The 24,655-nt window shown below is 38.2% G+C and overlaps 2 protein-coding genes across 2 annotated transcripts in view; one reads left to right on the top strand and one right to left on the bottom strand.

The window, feature by feature from the left end:
• The window catches only part of DMGDH (dimethylglycine dehydrogenase), a 39,134-nt gene extending 32,336 nt beyond the window's left edge, over positions 1–6,798 (bottom strand). The window contains exons 1-2 of the mRNA XM_036403878.1: positions 6,722–6,798; positions 4,748–4,913 (exon numbers count right to left, since the gene is read on the bottom strand). Of these exons, the coding sequence (XP_036259771.1) occupies positions 4,748–4,913; positions 6,722–6,798 (243 nt within the window). The remainder of the gene's footprint in view (positions 1–4,747; positions 4,914–6,721) is intronic.
• A 353-nt stretch (positions 6,799–7,151) lies between these two features.
• Positions 7,152–24,422, top strand: LOC118699738 (betaine--homocysteine S-methyltransferase 1). The gene is made up of 8 exons (XM_036403877.1): positions 7,152–7,245; positions 11,053–11,185; positions 15,026–15,144; positions 17,176–17,367; positions 17,958–18,105; positions 18,971–19,153; positions 22,745–22,973; positions 23,444–24,422. Exons 1-8 carry the CDS (start codon positions 7,207–7,209, stop codon positions 23,616–23,618), a joined length of 1,218 nt encoding a protein of 405 aa, XP_036259770.1. The 5' UTR covers positions 7,152–7,206; the 3' UTR covers positions 23,619–24,422.
• The last annotated feature ends 233 nt before the right edge of the window (positions 24,423–24,655 follow it).

Below are 24,655 nucleotides of genomic sequence, written 5' to 3'. Positions count from 1 at the left end.
CTTCCAACTGTCATTTAAAAAGGAACTGCCAAGATACTGTAAAGAAAAACAACACATGGATAGAGCCAACTGCTACAAAAATAAAAATAAAGTATTTTCTGTACTTTAACCATTTCTGTATCCTGCACAGGTGTTTTCCCATCTGTCTTTTCTCACCAAGTCTGCCAACCCATGATAGTGTTGCAGTTGTTCTAGCCTATCTGAGATCTCAATTTATATACAATATCATAGTGCACCAGATTATTGAAATGCCCAGATAATCCAGTGGAAAAGAGGGTAAAATTAATCATTTGTCAGTATAATATTTTACAGTTCTATCTATAGTCTATTCATAAATTTGACTAAAAGTATTTTTGGCAATTTTCATTACAATCTGAGTTTAAGAAGAGATCACAGAAACCTACAGGAGGGAGATTCATCTAGCAAGGGCCCCATGAAGAACAAAGCAGGTATGATGATTTCAGGAAGTCCTTGGGCTAAATTAATAGTCTGGAAAAAATATTCCTTGTTCATTTCTTATTATCATATTGAACCATTAGCATCATACAGGACACAGCTGAAAACTAGATATTTGACTAAATGTGATTTTTATCTCATTTGATACAAGTATGTACATGTTGTGAACACATTTATTAAAATTACCTTAGAGTAAGCCCCAGGGCTGTTTCAGTGCTGAGTTTTTAGCTGAAACTTGTCTGTTTATCAAAAAATGTGTTTTAAGGGCCTTTTTTCAGTGTGTACAGAATGAAGAAATAAAATAGGCATTGAAATATTTAAATTTCCTTAGCCATGAACAATGTCTAAGAGTAATTAATTTACTTCTTCTTGTAAATTTTGTTATCTCATTTTGGTTTTTCCTGTATTCTTTTATTTATGTAAACATTTTATGGTCTTCTGTTATTCTTCCAAATGTACTAATAAATCTTCCAGGTGTAAGGAAATTCCATTTTAGTGGTCACTATTAGTGTAGTCATTTTGAACTAAATGAGTCACAAATCACTTGCAAGTTAGCTACAAAACCCATATATATTCAAGAGCATTTAATTGCAGGGATTAAATAAATACTTCAATCTCTTACACTTTCAAGTGAAGAAAAGAAGTTTAAATGCACTTAACACCTTTTGGGTTGAGATAATAAATGTTTCTGATTTCAAGAGTGCAGCTGGCAGACAGCTATAACCTGATTTCACTAAATAAAAATTGAGATAATAAAATCATACAATAATTTTAATGAAACAAAAAGATTGAATGGGTCCTTAGGAGATTACTCTTAAATTTCATATTCAAAGCAGGGTCAGCTACAAGATCAGACCACATTTCTCAAGATTTTTTCCAGATTCTTTGAGAATCTTAAAAGACAGTGGCTGCTCTACTTTCCTAGATTCATATGGAACTTTACATTTGGCCTTGATAAATTCCATAAAACTGTCCTTTCATCCTTGCAGTTTGCCTAGGTCCCTCAGCATGGTTGCCCTGCCCTTGAGTGAATTGTCTACTCCTCACAGTTTGGTGTAAACTTCAAAAGTGGATGAGCATGTGCTTCATCACCTACTCCAAATTACTGATAAGGACTTTAAACAGGTTGGGTCCCAGGGCAGATTCCCGTGACATTCCACTTATTTCCAGGATTTGGGTAGAATATGACCCATTCACCCTCTAAACCCAGACATCCAAAGAGTCTTTTAACTTTCTAGCTGTCCAGGCACACAGACTATAACATCTTCAGCTGAATAAATGGATAGTGTGGGAGAGGGTGTCTAAAGTCTTGCTAAAATCTAGGTAAGTCTCATCCACTGATCTCCCCATGTCTAAGAATTCATAATATTCCATAATAGACAGCAATCAGATTTGATCTGAGATGATTTATTCTTTGCAAATTTATTTTGTCTCTTGCAAATCACTTTTTTTTCTCCTTTATGGACCTGGGACTCACTCAATGATTTTCTGAAGAACCAGATTAGGGGTAGCTGACCTTTAGCTCCTCTGCTCAGTCCTTTGGCTTTTTCTAAAAGTCATATATATGTCCTTTGCCAAATCTCTGGCACCTCCACCAATTTCAGTAGTATTTCAAATGTGATACATCTGTGGCCTTGCCATGAATCAGCAGCATTATTGGATGCAGCTGGTCTGCTCCAACACACGAGCACGTGCCAAATTACTCCAGTAATCCCTGGTTTGGTCCTCATCCATTGCCTGTAGTTACTCTCCTCCTTTAAACCAGAGGCAAGAAGGCACTGAGACCTTATGAGTGTAAATTGTGACTGAATTACTCACCTCATTCCCTTATTTTCATTTTTTCAGCCTTTTGCTATTAATGCAGGAGTAGAAGCAGTTTGTGTTGCCTTTCATTTTCCTCACAAATCTTATATTTAGTTGAGGCTTGGCTTTCCTAACATCCCCTTCACATACACAGGTAACTTTTCTAAATTCCCTGATTTTCAGCTTTTTCCTGCTCTGTCACCAGTATACTGCATTTTTCTCTAGAATTCAGTTGTGAATTTGTTCTGGCCCAGCTGCTTTCCCAAGGCATCTACATGTTCTCCTGAATTTCAGTGTGAACCATTCTTGTAGTAGAAGGAGATTTTTCACTAGGCTTTACTCCATTTTTCTAAGAGATTTTGTTATTGTACATAAACAAAAAATAATTTAAAGAATGGCAACTTTGCTATGAGAATTGACAAAAATATTTTAAAGCATTTCTATCGTTGAAATTTTTAAATGCTGAAAAGTTCATGCACCAGTTTTGTTCTATTTCAATCAGTTTCAGATTTTATTCTAATGCCATTATTAAATTAGCTTTCTGAAGGAAAATGTTATTAACACTGTTATACACTCAACTTTTTCTTCTTGCAAGTGTGACCAAATTGTAACAAGTTATTATTTGACTTGTGCTGTGCTTTACTGTCAGCAGCAGAATCAATGGCGTGTTGCAAGACAAAGTATAATATAACATGTAATAACTCACTCTGTTACATCTTTTCATAACTGGTAATATAAAAATGTGCATATTTGTTGTGCTGTCTTAATAGCACATATGAAAGTCAGTCAAAGTTATCTCAGACCTGAGAAGTGAAAGAAAGTTTTGGCAGCAACACCAGCAGGAATATTAGCTATCCGAAACATGATCCTGAACTCTGGCAGGACCTTCCTGGACCGTCTAAGAGGTAAAATGTGGTGTACTGCAGCAACATCTGAACCAGACTTTCAACATTTGTGGCTGCAGCCAATGTGCTATGTGCCATTCCACATCTTAACAGGATGTGTAACTGTCATCTGTATTTAGTGTCTTCTGTATTTTGTGAGGAAAACACTGATAAAAACAGAGTATCTGGTATAACAAGGAACTCACTGTCATAGTTTTGATCTTTCTACCCATTTGAAACAGACGTCACCAACCTTTTCATCTTCAGACAAAGTCCTCTAATAGTGAGTTCAATGAAAAGAGACAATGAAGAAAATGAGAAGATACCATGTAGTCATCTATTTTAACATGGCCCATAACTAGGGATTTTGCTGTGTTAATTGCATCAAATTCCTTCTAAGAGGTGTCATGAGGCATCTCTGTCAATTTTGGTAGTGCAGGCATTTTCTCTGCTGAGCTCCAGCTCCTTACCTTTGAAACTGACCCTCACTCAGGGCTTAGTGTTGCACTCACTAAGAAGTCTGGGAAAAAGTACTGGAAGAAGGGTTGCTTTAATACTGCTATGAGCAGTAAGGGTGAGTGAGTGTAACAACAAGAACACAGGAAACATTCAGTAACAACATCATTCATGATTCTGGTTCCTTATAGAACTAGGGGATTTTTATTGGTTTTTTTACAAACATATTGTTTTGTATATGCATTGAGCAAATAAAATTCAGTCTGTGCCTCTATTTTGTAGTTATGATTCAATACACAGGATGCATGATCTGGCATTTAACGTGGCGTTGCTCTGTTTGCCACGCTGTTGTATTGTACAATTACTGAATGTTGTTTCTTCTTACTACACACAGCGTGGTTTCTTTTGCTTTGTTTATTGAAAAGAAAGTAAAATGAAGTATACTACTTATACACTGCAGGCAATGATTTTTTTTTCATTTCATTTTTTAATATTGTTCTCTCAAAAACCCCAAAAAACACAAAACATCTGCACTAAGATGAAACATTACAGACTTCAGACTTCATCCTCTGGGAGAAGTATGAGAATGCAAATAAAATATAATTAATTAATTTGTCCTCTGAAATGTAAATTATTGCATAAATGCTCTGTTGTCTGAACAGAGTAGATCTAGAGACATCAAACTATTGGGTTTCTGCTCTTTTGTGTTGCTACATACAGAGATAACAATCTCCCAATTTCAGTTAAGAATAGCTGGAAATAAATGGGAAAAGCATCCATTACTGTATTATTGTGGCAAGCTTTATTTAATTTTGTTACATTACCTCTCCAGATATAGATTCAGAAAATATGTAATTACATAAATGCACATCGTGAACCAGTATGACCATGTGATTACCATTATTAAAGGAGGTGTTGGTACCCTGACATTATTACACGTATGTCTTTTTAGTTCTTGTCCTTAGAATGCAGACAATATGCAGGCTTAAAAAAACCCAGAGTGTCTATTTGTTACCTTTGCTCCTCCAAGATTTTATGTAATGTCAGCAACAGCATGAAAGAGAAGGAATAAAAAGGTAAGGAAACTTGCACTACCATTGTATACACAAACGACTGTTAATTTGAGACATGAACAAAATATTTCTTACTGCATGCCAGGTAGATCCTGCAGTGAGCTCAGATTTTTCTAGCAGAACAACATCTTTCAAGCCAGCTTTAGCCAAGTGATAGGCTAGACTCACACCAACACAACCACCTCCGATGATCACTGTGTCTGCCCTGTCTTTCCCTAAGGAAGGAGATGAAGCTTCTTTACTAAAAAAAAAAAAAAAAAGAAAAAATTACAGACAGTTCGAAAAAGTCAAACTTTTCCCCATTTCTTTTGTTTACAGCTTCAACCATAATACACATGGGTTTCTACTTGGGAGTTTACACACATAGCTTAAGACTGAACCAGTTCACTCACATCCACTTTTAAAGTAAATGTTGTCTGAGGGTCATATAGGTAAACAGCTGTAATAGAAAAAAAAAACAAAACAGAAAACAACAAAACAATTTTGCTGCCACTTGCAACTTTAGATATTATTTATCCAATATACCCTTATATGTAGATCCTATTTCTCAAAAAGAAGCTGATGCATAACATGACAATATCAAAACCTGACTTTTCCAAAGTACTCTAGCATGTGCAACAAATAGGCTTTAAAAATACTTACTTATTAAGTCCCCTTAATAAATTTCTAAAACCAATGTCAGTAGACTAAGCCAGTATACATGTTCATGAAGAAAAAAGCTGGATACTTACTTTCATGTTCTGTCCATTTTGCCATGTTCACAGAGTCACAAAATATTCTGAGTTTGGAAGGTACACACAATGAACATCAAGTCTAACTTCTAAGTGAATGGCCCATGCAGAGAGTGAATTCACAACCCTGGTGTTATTTGCACCATGCTCTAAACAAATGAGCTATTCCCAGAGTTGGCATCTCCTACTTTGCTTAAGACAAAACATTATAGAAAGAGGTTTTTGTCAATGGCTCACACCTGCTGCTCCACACTGTACTTTCAAAACTACTTGAGTTCAGTGTAAACCAGAACTGCTGCCATAAGCAGCTCTCTTCTTCTGCAAGTGATCCTCCTCTCTACTGCCTCATCCACAGACAGCCAAGCAGCAAGCCATATGTGGAAATCTATCACAAATTTTTAAGAAGCAATTTTTTTGGATGTGAGACAAGGTAGCACATGTTATTACAACAGCAGTACAGACTACCATGAATCAACAGTATCTTTCTCTCCAGTTAATCTATACTCAATTTTATCTCTCCTCCTCGTACACTTTCAACTTCTCTGGCAACAGACTTTCTAATGTATAACTAGTCTCCCACGTCTCCCACTCAGAAATAAAGGCTACCAGTTTTATGTCTTACGAATGGAGATCTTATAATATTTTAAATGCAATTGCAGGCAGAACGTGCACCATGCTTATACAATAAATGGTGGTGAATGAAAACTAAAATAAGTGGGAGCACAGGACACCACAGCTGTTCTGTATTTGGTGCACCACACACATGCACAGGTTCTTTTTCCTGATTACATATTAATTTTTGCAAGTTAACAGTAAGCTGTTTAACAGCCAGATGTGCGGCACTTACACCTGCTTCTCTACTGAATTTTGAGGCACAGGGTAACCAAGGTCAAGCATAAAGACTTTTCTTATTGTTCTTTTATGCTGTGGATTTGAAATCTCCTCATGTGCCTTTCAGATTTTTAAAGCCTTTGCCCAGGAGTCTGGCAAGAATCCGGGGTTCACCTTCCCAGTGAACTAAACAGGTCACCCAGATGTTTGATCGTGCCAGTTAAAACCGGCCACTGTTTGCTTATCGGTATGACCCAGAAGACAACAGAAAGGACCTTGTTACACCAGGTCAGCAACGCACCCCGGGCTGGTTCCGGCTTTGGCGCAGAGAGGCACCTCTGGCCACAGGTGCCGCAGCCGGAGCTGGCTCCCGCCACCAGCGCCCCTTCTGCGCATCCCGGACAGCAGCGGCACGGGGGCCGCCACCGCGACCGGCCCCTCTGCCCGCGCCCCCTGCCCGGCCCGGCCCGGCCCGGCCCGCACTCACCGCCCCTGGGCGCCGAGGGGCCCGGGCCGGCGCGGGGGCCGCAGCCGCCGCAGGGCTCCCCGCAGCACCGCGCTCATCCCGCACACGCCGCAGGGATGGAGAGCGCTGGCTCCGCGCCGCTCTCCGCCGCCGCGTCCCGTCCCGTCCCGTCCCGTCCCGTCCCGTCCCTGCCCCGCCGAGCCCGGCCCTCCCGGAGGAGGGCGCCGGACCGCCCCTTAGAGCCGGGGGGGCAGCCGGGGGGGGCAGCCGGGGGGGCGCCTCCGCACCTGGGGCCGGGCGGGGCAGCGGGAGGGAGCGGAGCTGCCCCGGCCGAACCAGAGCGCTCCGGGGAGTCAGGGGCCGGGCCGGGCGGGGGTACCGCCCGCAGCGCTGCCCACAGCGTCCCGCCTCCTCCTGGGGCTATAAACGAGCGGCCGGAGAGCCCACCGAGCGGGCTGAGGAGCTCACCGAGCTGTCGGGGTAGCTAGCGTCCCTGGGTGAGGAAGATGCTGCCGATCAAGAAGACCGCGAAACAGGGCAAAAGGGTAAATCTGTTTCCCTCCCTCATGCAGACCTGGCCGCTGCTTCCCCCCGTCGCGGTGCCCTCCTCCGGCCGCCGCGGGCGGGCGCTGCCCCGGCGGGACGGGATGGGACGGGACGGGACGGGGGAGCAGGCCTGCCGCGGGAGCCTGGCACAGAGCAGGCCCTGGCACACGACAGGGCTCCCCGCCGCCTCTCCCGCCTCCGCGGGGTTGAGTCCGCGTAGAGAAGGGGAGCCGCTTCTTGACCGGCGCGACCCTCGCTGGTTAACCTCCCTCTAAGGTACTCGGTATCTCCGCAGGTAAGGCGATCTTGTGAAAACGTATAATAAAGCCATAGTAATTGTACCTGTTCAGCATCGAGACGTTAAGGGTATTTGGACATCGTTATGAGACAGATAAATTAGCTAGACCTTAACGCAGTCACAGCCCATATAATCTTGGTTTCTCTGAACACATAGAATGGAGCCACCAGAGTACAAAACCATATAGTGTAACACTATTTGATACACAAATTAAGCAGGACTTGCCACACACTTTAAAATAGTAAATTAAAATAGTAAATATTTTAAGGATAAACTGTCATTGGATGAGATTTCTGTCTCCTGCCTGCTCTGTTTAAAAGGTCCAGATTTCTCACCCCTTGATTAATATGACTGGTGTCTGTATAATATCAACCCAGACTCCTATGTATGCATGCCCACTGCTCCCCCATTTAGCTAAAGGAATAAGCCAGGAAAAAGTTACCCAGGCACCAGTAATTCATGCCATTAAAGCAAAGCTATGAGCAATATCTAAGTCAAACTCTCTGACATACATCAGAACTGGTACCCTGTGCTGCTGCTTGACAAGGTCAGCAGAATCACGTATTCTGTCTTCTATTTAAAGGACACTATTGCCATTAGTAGGGCACATCTTTCCCAGAATGGGTTTTACTCGTTTGTATGTGTAGAGCAAAAGAGCAGAAAGACATGGGAAGAAGTCTATGAGCTCTAGGTCCTACAGGTAGATTGATTATACAAGAAGAAGGTATGGGGTATTTGTTCTGCTTTTTATATTTTGGCATATACCACCTAATTTCAACATCAAGCAGAAATTCTCCCTACAAGCAGTGGAGTTCTCTTTAGGGCTTGAGATGTGAATAATATTTCCAAGATTTCTTTTCTCTCCACTGATGAAAAGGTGGGTTATAGGTTGACCAAGCAGGATTTTCACTTACACAGTACAGTTACATGCCTAAAGATGGTAGTGGGAATATCTTCATAGGGCCAATTCCACTCACACTTTCCATGTATAGGTGTAGGGACCATGTGGTGTAACTTCATTCATAGTAGCAAAATGGACGGCTCAAAAAAGCCTTGGATAGCTTTTTACATATACTGTTTTTTGTAATTTAACACATTTTTTGTCTCCTACCAGATCACCTGACAGTACAATATTGATCTGGATTAGACATAAGTGCACAGCAGTAGGTCTCTGAACAAAACAATGTTGATGCTGGATTTTGGTTAGCCATATGGTGGTTAAATAGGTGGTATTTTACACAAAATAATTTTTACATAAAGTAAAAATGGTGTGAAGAGAAGATAGCAGACCTATAATGAAGTCTGCAAAAAGGTTATTTCCATTTGAATCCAGCATGACCTGACAAACTAAGGTTTTATTAAGTATTTTGTGCTTTGTATTTATCTCTCCTGCCATTAGATACCCTGGCGCTAGACTTAATAAGTCACAATATGTTAAGGTGCCATGGTCTATTCAAACATGGCTTATGTTGCTTCTGTGTGTTGAAAATGATGATTTGTACTTCAAAATGAAACAGAACTGTGAAGAAAAACTGCTATTAAATACTAGAAGTGACTTTTTAGAAGAAAGTTCTGTTGTAGTACATTTAAATACATAATATAATAATAAATATAATACCTATATATGATGATGTCATTTTGTGTCTATTACTTAATGCCCAGTTAAAAAACAACTGAGGCTGCCTTTACATTAAAGATTTCATTTCTTCTGCATGCCTCTTCTCTGCATATCAAATTTCTGAAGCAGGCTTAATCTACAAAAGATTCTTTGGCAGACAGAGGAAGCATGGACTCAAGCAATGAGCTTTTACTGGCCCCATTTGAGGCATTCTGTTATAAATGAAAGTAGGTTTATTGCACTAAAGACACACATCAGTTCTGTGCTACCTGTCATACCTGCAGTGTGTTACAATCTTCACAAAACCACCTGACATTTACTCTAAAATTGTTTCTCCCTGATTCTGTGGAAACAAAGATTAAAAACTTGCACACTTTGTTGAAGTTTTAAAGTCAATTGGCTCAATATTTTGGCAAGTCCATAGTGGAATCTGATGCAGAGATTTGCAGGCCAACACTTGGCAGAGCTCTGCACAGCAGCACTGTACAGACCAGTCCTGACATTTTGCTGCAATGCCAGTGCCTCAGCCAAAGTAGGTGATGCTCTCAGCCAGGATTTGTAGCCTCCAAGGAGCCTCACCCTGCTGTGCATGGTACTGAAACTGGCACAGCTGGCACACTGCTCCTTACGGTTGGAAAGGCCTTGTTCTTGTTCTGCCTAAACAGCAGTTCTGAGACATCCTAAGGGTTTGTCTTTGTTGGATATATGGCATGAGAGAATTGTGTTAATGAAAGATAAGAAATGATAATGAAAGATAAGAAAGATAATAACTGAAGTTTGAAGGGTAATTGTAAAAAAAACCTGTCCGCTCAGCATGAAAATCACACTCAACTCTATGTCCATAAGGCTATTCTTTTTTTCTTTTTCCTACTCCTTCAAACTTCTTCTGTTGAAATGAATAAAACTATGGATGGAAATTTCAGTCCTACCCTTGATTAACTCTTATCCTTTATTCACTACATATATGTAGTCTTCATTCAACCCCTTTGTAATATAGATGGAATTATGGTTGCCATCCAATTGTAGAAATCAATCCTACTGTAATAGTAGGTACTTTTTAGAAAGTTTGAACAAGGAAATGAAGCAATTAAAGGAATAAAAATGCAATGTATTTTAGAACAAGCCAGTATTTGTTCTCATGTTTTTCAGTTTTACAAAAAAGATAATTGCCACTTTCCTTGCATTAGTGTGGAGTTCAAGGGAGAAGCAAGGCTTATTTTACATAGGGTTTTGTAAGGTTTGTAATTTGGCACTCTAAAACATTTCAGGGCTGTGCAAAACCAACAGGATTATTTTTTGTTTTGAAAATCTGGGTAAGCAAACCCAGGCCTGTGAAAAGACTGTCAGAAACTGCAAGTCAGCTTTCTGAGATGTGTCTTGTTTGGTAGGAAACTGTTGCATGCTTACTTTTCTGTGGTGCCTGTTGTGCCATCTGGAGTCACAAGCTGCTTGTGGTAAGGCTCTGTGCAGGTGGCATTGTAAGCTAGAGAGCAGATGAGCTATTAGTGAGATCAGTGGTACTAGTGTCTTATTTTAAGAAGTTTCTCATGTGTTTTACAGGAGAATTTGAGATGGCGTATTACTTTCATAGGAACATGACTGGACCACTGACTTGCAGTTCTGGACACAATATCTCTGGAATACAATATAACTGACTAATGAGAAGCCTTACACACATAACATACATGTGCATATTAAAGCCTTGTGCTGCAAAAGAGCAGGTCTACCATTCTTTAATTAGAATTTTACAAAGGAAATTTATTACTCTTTATTATTGTGGCAAAAATATTTCTGCTTGCTCACAGATATTTATGTCTGCCTGGCAAATACAGAAAATAGCCATCAAGTTGAAGAACTGTAATTGTTAACCTGCCCTCATGCTTTCTCCAGGGTATTCTAGAACGCTTGGATGCTGGAGAAATTGTGATCGGAGATGGGGGATTTGTCTTTGCTCTTGAAAAGAGGGGATATGTAAAAGCTGGGCCTTGGACTCCTGAAGCAACTGTAGAACATCCAGAAGCAGGTCAGTTTTACTGGGAAATTATATTTCTATAGTGAATGTAAACAATGTAATGGTTGGCTAAATAATAAATATATAGAGCTCTTAGTAGATTTTTAAATAGAAGTGTTCCTTGACACTATAGAATTACATTAAGAACAGCCTAAAACCAGCTCATTGTGCCTGTTTTACTTGCTCTAACACTGGCCAAAATCAGTTTGCTCTGTAAGAATACGAATAGTGCAAACATCTACTGATACCTCTTCAGAATGCTCTCCCAAATTTTAATAACTTGCATCCCAGTGACTTTTTCATGCAGATGTAGTTATATTTGTGTTTAATAATATTCAGTGATTTCTTTCTCATGGATTTGTCCAGTCTGTTCTTGTGCTGATCATTTAAAGCTTGTCATTTAAATACCTTACAAAAAGGAATTCTGCAGTTAACTATCTGATTTGTTTTGTTCTAGTAATTCATTTATATTTATAATCTAAAATAGTTTTTTTATTGATTCTTTCAGAGAAGTGGCAGTTTTTAATAAACATCATAATAGGAGTATTTAATGTTTCTGGCTGCACTGTAAAATGGGGAATGATAAACCTGATAGGAACCTAAAAATTGCAATAAACATTTAACAGAATAACTCTTAAAGTGGACAGAGAGAAAATGACCAACCATTTTATGCCTTCCAGTGTAAAGACTGTAGTGTTAATCATAAATAGTGCAGAAGTGGATGGTATTATCTATTTATGCATGCTTCATTGCAAGAAAGCATTTGCCCTAATAATATGGTGCGCACTTAATCCCACAAGTCAATTCAGAATATCCTGGGGAAAAAATTTCTTTCTTCTAAGTTTTTTCTATTCCAAGTTAGTTTTTTCTGCTATACAGGAGAAGAAGGAAGAGGAGTAGAAGGAGACATACCGTAGTTCTCTCTGCTACATCACTGTGTACAATTCACCTATTTATTCAGCCTAATCTTTCTCAGCCTTCAAATGTCACTTCTGTGTCACTTAGCATCCCTAATTTAGGGTTATGGGCAGCTTTAGATAATGCAGAGCTCCAGGAAAAGTTTAAGGATTGATGACCTAATTTGCTGACTCTCATCTCCCAACGAGACATTCTATCATCTCTCTATTTTTCTCCATGTGTACCTCTGTCTGGCCCTGCATGTTCCATTTTACAGCTCATAGCTCTTGTCCCATGCTCTTTCTTTTCCCTTTGCTTGTTATTTTTGCACCTCAAAAGCCCTCCCCACTCTGCACATGTCTTTTATAGGCTATTTATAAATCCACCCTTCAGGGCAAATCTGCTAATTTCTTTTTGTGCAGTGGGGCTTCTTTCCCTCCATGCTTTTGCTCCTGCTCGCTCAAGGGTCATGTTACTTTGAAAGCAGATGTAATAGAACACAAGGAGCAACTGGCAGAGACAGTGGGTGTAAAAACCATGCAGCTGCCAGAGCTTCTTGTCCTTATAAGGAAAGGAAAAGGAAGGAAGTTCTGAGAAGGAAGAATAAAAAAAAAAAGAGTTCAAGGCCATTAACTGGATTACAGAAGAGAGGATTTGCCAGACTGGTAATTGTAGAAATTAGGAGATCTATACTTTTCTTCTGAGACAGACTAGGGATTGCTCTATGCTGAGCCATATGCATGGGTGCTTATTGCTCCTATCTCCTCACAGCTTATGTCTGTGTCTTTTATGTAATGTCCAACTCATGATGGATTTAAATGAAAAATTAGTGTTACACATCTGACTCTTAAAATGCATCAAATTATTAATAATGGTTTAGCCTCATGTGTGACTTTTATTCCCATTTCTCAAATGCTGGAGGAAGCATACTGGAAGTCACACAAGTAAACTACAGAGTGGTTTGGGTTTTTGATATTGCACAGTGCTGTGGGTTTGATAAGAACAGCGTATTCTACTGGTAAAGCCTATTTGCTTGAGGTTGAATGAGATTCAGGCTGATAGTTATAGCACTATGGTTTCCCTCAAAGTGTATCCCATGTCTCCTATTCACAAACCTGGTATTTTGGGGTATGAAATTCCTTAATTACATGTGTTAGATTTCATTTTCCTACTTATGCCACCATCCATATTCACACAAAACCCAGGCCTTCTTCTAGGAATGGTCTATTATTGAAATGTCATAGAGCATTTGTGAAAATATTTGTAGATTTTTTTTTTCTTTTCTTATTTCCTGATTTTCATCCTGATTTTCATTTTCATCAATGCTTCCTCATTCAGGAGGATGAAAAAAAACCCACTAGAAGCACACAGAGTCCTTTTATTTGGGATCAGTGGCCTATTGTTATGATGTAGGAAAAAGAATACTCTCAGCACTACAACTTTTTTTTCCCTTCATAAAGATGTGAAAATGAAATTTGATCCCAGGCATTCAGGCAGATTCCAAAAACTTTTTGAACAGTACCTCTGCTACAACCTATGTCCCTGGAAAGATTTTTGTGACTGCTGGGCAAAGAAGCACTGTGTTAAATCACCTGTGTAGTAAAAAAATAAGCACTTTGAAGTTACCCACGGCAGCAACTAGAAATAAAATACTGTACCAGTAGACACAAGCAAGGGACACTACAGCGATCCTTCATTGAAAGCAGACACACTTGCATGTATGCACATTAAATCTAGCAACACAAAATGTTTTTTGAGCTTTTCTGCTGCAGAAAGCTATGTTTGTTGCAGAATACGGGAGTAATTTTATTCTCGTGACAAACTTGCATTTTTTTTTAGTGACACAAACTGTGTCTGTAGACAATGAGTTGTGATAAACTAGGACTTCAGGAAAACCTTTCTAAACATCTGCCATAGAAATTGCAGTGTTCTTGTGTGTGTAGGTAATAAGTATCTTGTGTGCAGTAAGTAAGGAACTCCTGTATTTTCTATAAGCTGTTAAGCATTTAACTCTGTTTTACATGATCAGTAGCATTCTAGTAATTATTGTAACTATTATTCTGTGGGTAGATATATAAAATCAATTAAGAGTTCCTGTTCTGTTGCTGTTGTGGCAATTGAAGTATCCTGCTTACAGCCAGAAGGGCATGGCTACCATTACAGAGCCTTTTCCCAAAGTCCTAATGTAGGAAATTTGTCTATTCAAAGTAATGGTAACCTTTCCTTTAAAAAGATTGTTGTCGATGTAGTAAAATCATCATGTGGAGACATATGGGAAGAATTAACTTTGTGCTGTGAGTCACTTTTCTGGAGCAACAAATCTTCTTTTAAGTAAGGATGTATTTAGCAAAATAGATCTTTGGTTTTGGCTGACTATACTCTTTAAAAACTTTGCTGGGGGAGAAAACTCAAAAATGTAGAATAGAGGAGGTGATGAAACACTGTATTCTTCCATATAATTATCATGTCCCTTAATTTGTTGCTATGATACTTTCTTCTGCTTTCTTCTTCATAATATAGAAGCTAAGAGAAGATAGCTTTTTCATTTGAAGAGCCTTTTGTCTGGTATTCCTTGTTATGCCTTCATATTCTTTTGTCAGTCATCTGTTATCCCTTCCTAAATCACAATACAAAAGCTCTATCAAGCCCTACATCTGGGAATCTGGAGGACTGCAGAAAATAGAGGATTGTCAAGGTGGCAAGCAAAACTGAATCTGCAGCTAAACTATATAGAAATCTTCAGTCATTCTTAACAGAAAAGAATGAAGAAGAAAATTTTCTACCAATGTTTCGATGGTGAAAAGAAAGAAATTCAATGCAGACTCGGGTACTGCTTCTAATTTCTCATAATTGGTCTCCTAGTAAACACAATGTCACTTATTTTACAATAACATTACATCAACAAACACTGGATTTGGGGATAACATAGTAATAACCTTGTCTCTTAATTTGCAGTTCGTCAGCTTCACCGAGAATTCCTCAGAGCTGGATCCAATGTTCTGCAGACCTTCACCTTTTATGCCAGTGAGGACAAACTAGAGAACAGGGGCAATTATGTAGCTGAGAAAATAAGTGTGAGTAAACCAGTTTTGGAGATACAAAATAAGTTGAAAATAAGTTTTTCAATTTCAAAAGGTTTGGCAAAGGTATTATCAAGTTTGTCCTAACAGTTTTGGCTATATTTGAGGACCAGAGAATGAGATGATGGAATTACAGAGTTTGAAATAGCAAAAAAACAAGGTGAAGTGACAAAAACCCCAAACCAAAACAAAAATCAAACACAAAATTGGGAAAGGATGAAGAGGGGAAAGAGAATGCCCACATTGTATTTTTCTGTATTTTTATCTGAGGAGATGGGTTTATGGAGTTTAGGTACGAAAATTATAGAGAGTACTAAATGGACAGAGAGCAAAACTAGTGAAAAAATAGAGATGTTTTAGAATCCAGAGAAATTACTGAACAGTAAAAATGGTGAAGAATCTTAGAGAATAATGAACAGCTAATGAGAACAAAATGTTTTTAGAACCACATCTTCATTAAGTAGCAACTAAAATAATCTAAGCTATACACAGTATTCAATATTCCCCTCCTCTTGTGTGAAGGTATTCAATATTCCCCTCCTCTTGTGTGAAGGTAATTTTTACATCAGCAGAAGTACCCTGTCAGTGTTTTCTTACCCCCTACATAGAGGAATTGTAGGATTCTGGGTGTGTTTACTAGACACAGGCCCAAGGTCTAGTGGAATTCCTGGCCAAACATTTCTATATAATACCTTTGATACTAGAATGTTTGGCATTGACTGGTTTCTCTGATCCTGTTCCTTTGGTCCAACTGTACATTCTGTCTTCTGCAAACCAGAGAAGATTCTCCAGGGCTCAGGGAGGAAGGAATAGCTGTAACTGTGAAGATATCCTCAGTCTGAAATTAGAACAATCTGGACACTAGGGAAACACTTGAGGCTTAATTGAGTTCATCCCAAAATGTCATATGACCAAATTAATCTGAAATGCTGTACCTTTTACAACACTGAAATGTCTGAAGTGGTAGTCCCAGAAACACAGTAACCCTGGAACAAGTCAATCTTCAATTCTTGCTGATGTGCAGAATTATAAAGGCTAGAGAGCACCTGGTATTTGGATTGCATTACATCAAACATCTCAAAATTTATTTCCTGCCAGTTCTAGAATCAGGTTGCTCCAGGATTTAATTAATTTATGGTTCCACCTCACAGAGTCCCAAAACACGTACCTATGCACAAATGGAAGTGGAAGACAATCTGTCAGCAACAACTTTAAAAATCAGCTGGGTTTTTGAGGCAGTCATGTAAAACTTCAGCAGAGAGAAGCTTATGGACTTAGAGACTTCTAAATAGTCTATGGACTGCAGAGAACCTGCTGTAATCAATACTTCTGAAATACCACAAATAATGATTCTTTTTCCCAGATTTTTTTTTCTCAGTTTGACCTCTTTTTGAAAAGCTGTTCTGGTCATCCCAATTTAGATATAGAAGGAATATGACTTCCAGTCTTGGTGATTAATTAGCAATATTTTTCCCTTTCTTTAAGTTGGCAACTTTAATAACACATAATTCATGCTTTCTTTTAAAAAATGTCTTAAATAACCCTGTATGAATATTATATCGGGGGTGGGAGGTGTTAATTATCAGAACAGTAAAATATATTTAAAAAAAGAAAAGTTAGAATTCTTATACATCTTGTTTTCCATTCAAAATTTCAGAATGAAAACATATGCTTAGGTGTAACTAATTCATTTTCTAAGAAGCAAAGAAAATTCCACTTCAAACCAAATATTTGTTTTTTATAGGCTATTTGTGTAAGATCTATTAATTGTAATGTATTTTGTAGTATTTGACAATATGATAACTTAGAGGAGGTAAGAAATTATTTTTCTAATGTTTGTTACTGTTTAAAAGAATCTTATCTTCCTAATCAAGATTACTCTAAAAATCCATTTGATTTTAATTACATTTAGTTTAAATTTAACAAAAATATGAAAAAGCCATTATGACTTCTCACTATTTTTGTCCTTCTAGGGTTCTGCATACCTCTGGTAAGATAAAACTAACAGATTCTATGTTCACACAGTGCCACAAAGTGAATGAAGCTGCTTGTGACATTGCAAGAGAAGTGGCTAATGAAGGTGATGCTTTAGTGGCTGGAGGAGTCAGTCAAACACCATCTTACTTAAGCTGCAAGGATAAAACAGAGGTTAAAGCAGCCTTTCAAAAGCAACTGGAAGTCTTTATGAAGAAGAATGTGGACTTCTTAATTGCAGAGGTAAATCTGTAAAAATAAGTATGTGTCTTCAACTGGCACAGTGTTAACTTTTAAGATGTCTAGCCTATTTTAGGAAGTATCCCTACATGTTTCTACCTCCTTCAAGATTTTCTGCTGTGCTTTTATCTCAGATAAAAGTATCAGATATTTTTTTTGTAAATGCCCACCAACATCTGCAGGTGTTCTAGAATAGGATCTTTGAACGTCATTTCTACCTAAGTCAAGTAAAATTCTGTACGAATACAAAGACAAAATGTTGCTGGGATCTGGATGAATCCCTATTTCTTCCAGTACATGGAAAGCAACCTAAGACAACTTTTCTAGTTGACTATAGGTCTTGGGTTAATCCTTGATTAATCTCCCCTATGGGCATTCCTGTTCTGAAACAAAAGTAACATTATTTTTAATTTATTTTTACTCACTTTTAAAAATCCTTTTTTAACTGTGTGGCCAGTAAACTCAATTGAATTATGTTAGTATAAATCAGAAAATTATCAAATCATTGTATTGATGGTTAATTTGGGGTCTGGATAGGAATTTTTATATTTCTTTGCTGAGAAACAAAACAGCCTAGTTTTAATTTTTTTCAGTATTTTGAGCATGTTGAAGAGGCTGTCTGGGCAGTTGAAGTTCTAAAAGAATCTGGAAAGCCAGTTGCAGCTACGATGTGCATTGGTCCAGAAGGAGACATGCATGGAGTGTCCCCTGGGCAATGTGCTGTCCAGCTGGTAAAGGCTGGTAAGAATCTGTTTTAATGTGCCCTTTGAAAATATGGAAAAAGTCCCTAATTATTTAAATAAATAGATGTGTATGTCAAGTAGGTAGCTTCCCAGTTATATCTGATAGGAGTTATGACTCTGTAGAAAAAGTCTTTATGAGTACCTTACTAGAACAGTCTTGTAAAAACATATGGGAATAAAGCTTCAAATCCTTGATTATCTGTATGAAATGGGTAAGAGCAATAGCCATAGAAAACTGATACTGAATACAGCAAAATCCTAAACCTGCTCAAATTTCATTGCAGACCCATCCCCAAATTCTAGAATCACAAGCACAAAGCTGCTTTTGATTCTCTGCTCTTGTTTTTGCACACAGTTCAAGCTCAAGATGAGAAAATTAAGATAATGACAAAATTAATAATATTGCCTATGAAAGGCTGTTTTCTACGGAACAAGGGGAAGGGCAGAAGAAATTAATCAGGGGCATGATGGGTGAAGATACACAAGTTTACATATCTATCCTGAAGTGCTCTTTTCCTTTCAAGTTATAGTTGAAATCCAAAGGCAGAACTTCTGTTAGGAACCTGCCACCTGTTTCCATATGTGGCTCTACATAATCAGACTTTACTGATTAAACACTGTAGGAGGGTAGAAGAAAAAACATCTGTAGAAGATGTGATTCATCATTAGAAAGGTAAAGAGGAGTGCAGCTGAGATGTAAATGGCATGATCAACCTCAGGAGAGTTGTGCCTGGCTGTAGCACAGCTGCCTTGTTTCCATAGCACTGGTGTGAAGGTGGACAGCACTGCTTCTAGAATGCTGTGGAACTTTCATCTCCCACTTTCTGGGGAGCTGTGACTTGAAGTTACTTTCCTCCTCCTAGGTGCTTCTATAGTTGGAGTCAACTGCCATTTTGATCCAGAAACTTCCATCGAAACTGTGAGGCTGATGAAAGAGGGCTTGCAGGCTGCTAAACTGAAAGCCCACCTGATGTGCCAGCCTCTTGCTTTCCATACTCCTGATTGTGGAAAGCAGGGATTTATTGATCTTCCGGAATTTCCCTTTGGTAAGACAAGGGTGTATTTTTTGTTGGTGGTGTTGCTTTATTGGCTGTTCCTGGCTTTTATTGTCCCCAGCTTTTAGTACCGCCGAAGCTGCAAGGTGTCCTTTTATTCAATATGATGAGTCCTAGTTATCCTGTCTGGCATATCCTAGTTATCCTAGTCCTGGCATTTTCCAAACAGATCAAAATGTAATATTGGAGTAAAGATCATCCACATAGGGAGAACACTTCAGTAGTATCACAGCATGTAGCTCAATGTGTAATTATGATGAGAAGAGTTAAAATGCCACAATATAAATTAATTTAAAAAATATTCTTCCTCATGCTATAGAACCCTGTTCAGGACTGCTGTAAACAGTCCAAAGAGCAGCAGCAAATATAGTAAAAAAACCTCATTTTTCTGGGTTGTGATATGTATCCCACAAGTCCTACATTTACTTGTGTAAGAGTTTAGTGTACAATGCAGTACAATGGATATAGGAGCATTATTATTGCACTCATAATATTTAAATCTTATAAGTGTGACTGTCTAATGTATGTGACATTAGAGAGACACCAGAAAGGGGACTTTAATATTGCTAACAAATTAGCAGTTTGGAGAAGAAATCTCCATGTATGCTCAGGAGAAACTCTACAAAAACTGGGAGAGTTAGCCATTTAATATTTATATAAGGCTTGTGTATTTAGGGCTTATTTTCATGTGAGTATTTTGCCCTGTAACTAAGGGCAAAATCAGCTTAAACATTTTAAGACTGATTAGAAAATACTTTCATTTTCAGATAACATACCCCCTTCTTTTCAAGATCAGAGTAAATGGTCCCAAAACACTCACAATTTGAATTTGCAGCAAAAAAACCTGAGAAGTAGATGTGATTTTCAGGAAGCTCGTTGTTTTTCTTTAAATTCCTCTCTTTACATAAATGAAGGAAAGAGAATAAAGCATAAGCCTGGGGCATTCATTAAATGGTAATAACACGTCTGAGTCCTGAAAATATCTAAGATGTTTAAAAGTGTTAGGAACTCATTTATCCTATTCATTCCTTCATATAGTTCCGCTGATTGCAAGCAGGAAAAAAAAAGTGAAACAGATGCAGTAAGCAATCAAGTGAATGGAAGGATTCACTCTGGTTTGTTACGGTTCTTGGCTTGTGTGCTATAAGCAATCTGTATGACATCTCAGCATTTAGAATTTCCATGAATAATTAATTGGTGAAGACCTGCTCTGTGAGTGTTTTCAAAACCCTGAAGTAGTAATTGATTGCTTGACAGCAGATAATCTCTTCAGTAAATCATTTTTAAAGTGACCAAATTACCTGGTTTTCATGAAGGCAATAACAGGGATATTTAGATATCTGAAGAGTACATATACTCTCTACAGGGCAACAAGATCTCAGTTTCTAGGGAAGCATTAGTTATGTTGTATTGACAAACTCCAGCAATTAGATGCCAGAAAGATTTATTTTTCTGTAGATCTATTTTTCTATGTTTTCTCTTCTGTTTTATTGCAATTTCTCTGAAATGTCACCAGTTAAATAAGGACAATGTTTTAGAAAGAAATTACCTGGTCACTGAAAACATACCCAAGGGTAGAAATATTGAAGAGGCAAATCAAAGAGCATGTTACAGTTTTTCCTCATCAAGAACTGTTAAGTTAGAGATACTTAATTCTGAATAAACCAAGAAAAGTATTGCATTGACAGACATGGAAAAAATAAATAAAATGTTAGTCCGTTTTGGGAAGGAATCTCTCCAATTTAAAGACAAGGATATTGTGTGGCACAGTATCAAATGCTTTGTGGAAGTCCAGGAAGGTGACATTTGTCACTCTTCTCCACCAATGCTGTAACCCCATCACAGGAGGCCACCAAATTTGTAGGCACGGTTTGTCCTCAGTAAAGTCATGCTGGCTGCCACCAATCACATCCTCATTTCCCAAGTGCCTTAGTACAAGTTCCAGGTGATTTGATCCAAGGTTTTTCTGGGCATTGTAAGACTGACTGGTCTCTCTTTCTCTGGCTTTTCCTTTTTCTGCCTTTTTAAAAGTGTGGGTTATGTTTCCCTTTCTCCAGTCACTAGGAACTTCACTGGACTGTCACAAGTTTTCAAGTATAATGGACAGTGGCTTAGCCACTTCATCTGCCATCAAATCAATGCATCTCATCAGATCACATGGATTGTGACAGGGTGATGGAGATGACAGGGAAACAACCTATACTGTTCCCCTGACACTTAGTTGCTTATACAGGTGTAAGTGGTGTGCATTGAGTGCACAATGATGCATTCTTACTGTTGATCATTTGTATAAATTTTGCATTAGCTTTTAAATAATATATGAAAGAGGAGAAAATAATGCATTTATGCTTCTGATGCTTTTTATCATATCTGCAGCACTGTACAAAAGCTTGTTTTTATTTGAACAGCTCTCTAAAATGCTTAATCAAAGTTTTCCAGGCCATCTACTTTTCCTTTGTCTCATCTTTCCCTCTGAGAGCAATAATTTTCTTTATAAGAATCTTCAGTTGTCTCCCTTCTGCTTTTTTATTTGTAAACCTGATTCTTAACTACAAAATGGACTTAGGGTATATCTGCTTTCTATCAACTTCTTGCATGTTAGACATTTTTGGGACAGGACATTGGGACATTCTTCAGTCCTACTCTCCTTTGTTGCTGGAGCCTTACTACCTCAACCACAGCTTCTTTGCCCAGCAGTGTTCAGTGCACAGACATGATGCTGCACTTAACTGATAACCATGCTGGTTCACATCCTGCAGATGTGCATATCCATTAAGAAGTGGGAGGATTTTTGTCCTTTTATTTCTGTATTTTCATTTCTTAAAGTTTCTTCTTCAGTCCCCATTCTTTTCTTTCCAGTTGTGCCTCCAGCTCCTTGAGGTGTGCTTTTACTTTTTACTCCTTTACTTCCACAAGTCTACTCTCTCAGGTCTCGTTATTCCATCACAATGCTCAAAAAACTCAACAGAGATGGCATTCTAAATTACATCCACACAGAACTTGCCACAAGGAATGAGGTGTTTTGAGGCAGCAAGCTGCTCATGACTGAGATTATACCTAAGGGTTGGTCTAAGAAATAGCTAAGATCCCAGCTGAAACAACTGGCTGCCAATATCCGATTGTGGAAAAAAGTGCAATAAGCATTTTTGAGGAATAATTACCAGGATTATTCCTATGCCAGTAGGCTGATACGTTCTCCTTTCACAGATCAGTGTGTGGAAATCAGTTTTCCCAGGTATTGATTGTTTATTAGGAAATATAGCCATAACATTGAAAGTATTCCAATTCTTCAGCTAAGAACTCTGCAGAATGGGAAACATGATCTGCCTCAGAAGATACTAGGTGCTGTTTTGGCAGGCCAAACATGCTTACAAGCACAGGTCAGTGGAGCACTGCAGAAAAAGCTAGCCTTCTAAAGGTTTCAATCTCTGATTCTAGGTCAGACAGTTCAAACACATACATCTACATCTACAACTACTTTTGCAAACAGAGTGCAAGTGTTTCAACAACATGATTTCTTACCAAAAAAATGGATAAAAATTGAATGGACCATGATGGAAACTTAAGATAATGTCTTTGCAGGTCTGGAGCCAAGAATTGCCACCAGATGGGACATTCAAAAATATGCAAGAAAGGCCTATGACTTAGGAATTCGTTTCATTGGAGGCTGCTGTGGATTTGAGCCATATCACATCCGAGCAATAGCTGAAGAGTTGGCTCCTGAAAGAGGATTTTTGCCAGAAGCTTCTGAGAAACATGGTAGCTGGGGTGATAACCTGAGCATGCATACCAAACCCTGGGTCAGAGCAAGGTACGTATATCTGACCTGGAAGCCAACACATCTTTTGCAAAGGCTTACATTGCTCCACAGAGTACACTGGCTTAGCTGATATGGGCATCTAAATATCACTGTAAAGATTTTATGGTTAGAATTATATGTTTTATGTTTAATCTCCAAGAATTAAAGCTGACCTAAGAGCCCGGAAAGGGGTGAAGGAGAAGTAGAGGAGATCTTGTGAATGTAATTCACGACAATGAAAAGGAGAATATTGTATATCAGCTCCCAATGGTGGCTTGCTTACAGTATTCCTTTCAAAGACGGAAAGATACTTTTAAAGCATGTAGCATTTAATTGCATATTTTCATTCATACTTCTATATATAAATATAATGTCCATCTTTACAAGTTAGATGACCCTTTGCAATTGTCTTCTAAGTCACATTTCCTTCAATATTATGAAGTACTGGGAAAAAATCCCTGAGTTTCTTTTTCTTTATTTAGGGCAAGAAAAGAATACTGGGAGAATCTGAAGCCTGCTTCCGGCAGGCCATACTGTCCTTGCATGTCAAAGCCAGATGGCTGGGGAGTGACCAGAGGAGCCAAGGAGCTGATGCAACAGAAAGAAGCAACAACTGAACAACAGCTGAAGGAGCTCTTCCAGAAAAAGAAGTTCTAATTCACTGCAGTTATGTAAATCTTAAAATGATTTATCTACAGGCCATCTCATGCTTCAGAAGAAAATCTGTGAAGATGAGTACTGTGTTGATCTGTCAGTCAAAATGTAATGAAAGAGACAAAATGAAGAAAAAATGTGATTACATATGTCTAACTTTGATAATAAAATCCTTCTCTGGACACATAGTTTAGAGAATACACAGTCAAAAGTAATTTTGGATTCTCATAATAATTGAGCTTCTGTTAGCTGAGTGCCATTAATTGGGTAGACACAGAAATACCTGAAAGTCATAACTGGCTCAATTCACCTGTGAAGAAAGAAAAAGCGATCTATAAATACAGTGTCAACAGACTTCAACTCCCAAGTCTTTTTTCAGTTTGGTTTTATAGGAGCTTCCTCAGACCTCAAGATTTGTTGAGAACTAGTGCAGGAAAACAAAACTGCCAATTATTTGTGGTCACTTTCTTGGTTTCAAGAGAACAAAAGTAAACTTAAAAATGTATCTTATAATTGTTATCAAAACCTAAGGAAAATGAGATCTTGCAGGAATTTCTTATATGCAGAGAGCTTTTAGAAGAGAAAAATGGCAGGTAGACAAAACTCAGTTTTTGTCTTAAGGTACCGTGTACACAAGATTTACTCTTCTGGGGATTAAAAGGCTTAAGAAATTACTCTGCAATCTGAAGAAATGTCAAATAAATTAAAAAGAATATAATTGAATAGTATTGTATTATCTTCACACCTTAAACTGTAAAACCTCAAAAAGTATATTGTTTCTCCAGTAAAAAACTAATTTTCAAATGATGCAGTTTATTTCTGGAAATCTCACTTTAATTACTTGGTTATCTTAAAACAGCAGGTTTCTAAGATATAACTCCCATTTAAAAGAGCAGTACACATCTTTTTTTTTCCTTTTTTTTTTAATCTGATTTATTCACTCTGCAATCTTAGTTTTAACAAATGAAAAACTGTGTTAGGAAATAGATCCATCCATTCAAGTTGAGAAAACCCATGGAATTTGTACACTGATTTGTTTT

This window comes from Molothrus ater, chromosome Z (assembly GCF_012460135.2).
Source record: "Molothrus ater isolate BHLD 08-10-18 breed brown headed cowbird chromosome Z, BPBGC_Mater_1.1, whole genome shotgun sequence".
Lineage (NCBI taxonomy): Eukaryota > Metazoa > Chordata > Aves > Passeriformes > Icteridae > Molothrus > Molothrus ater.
The sequence above is the reverse complement of the archived record's forward strand: the minus strand, read 5'-3'. Positions and strand labels throughout refer to the sequence as shown.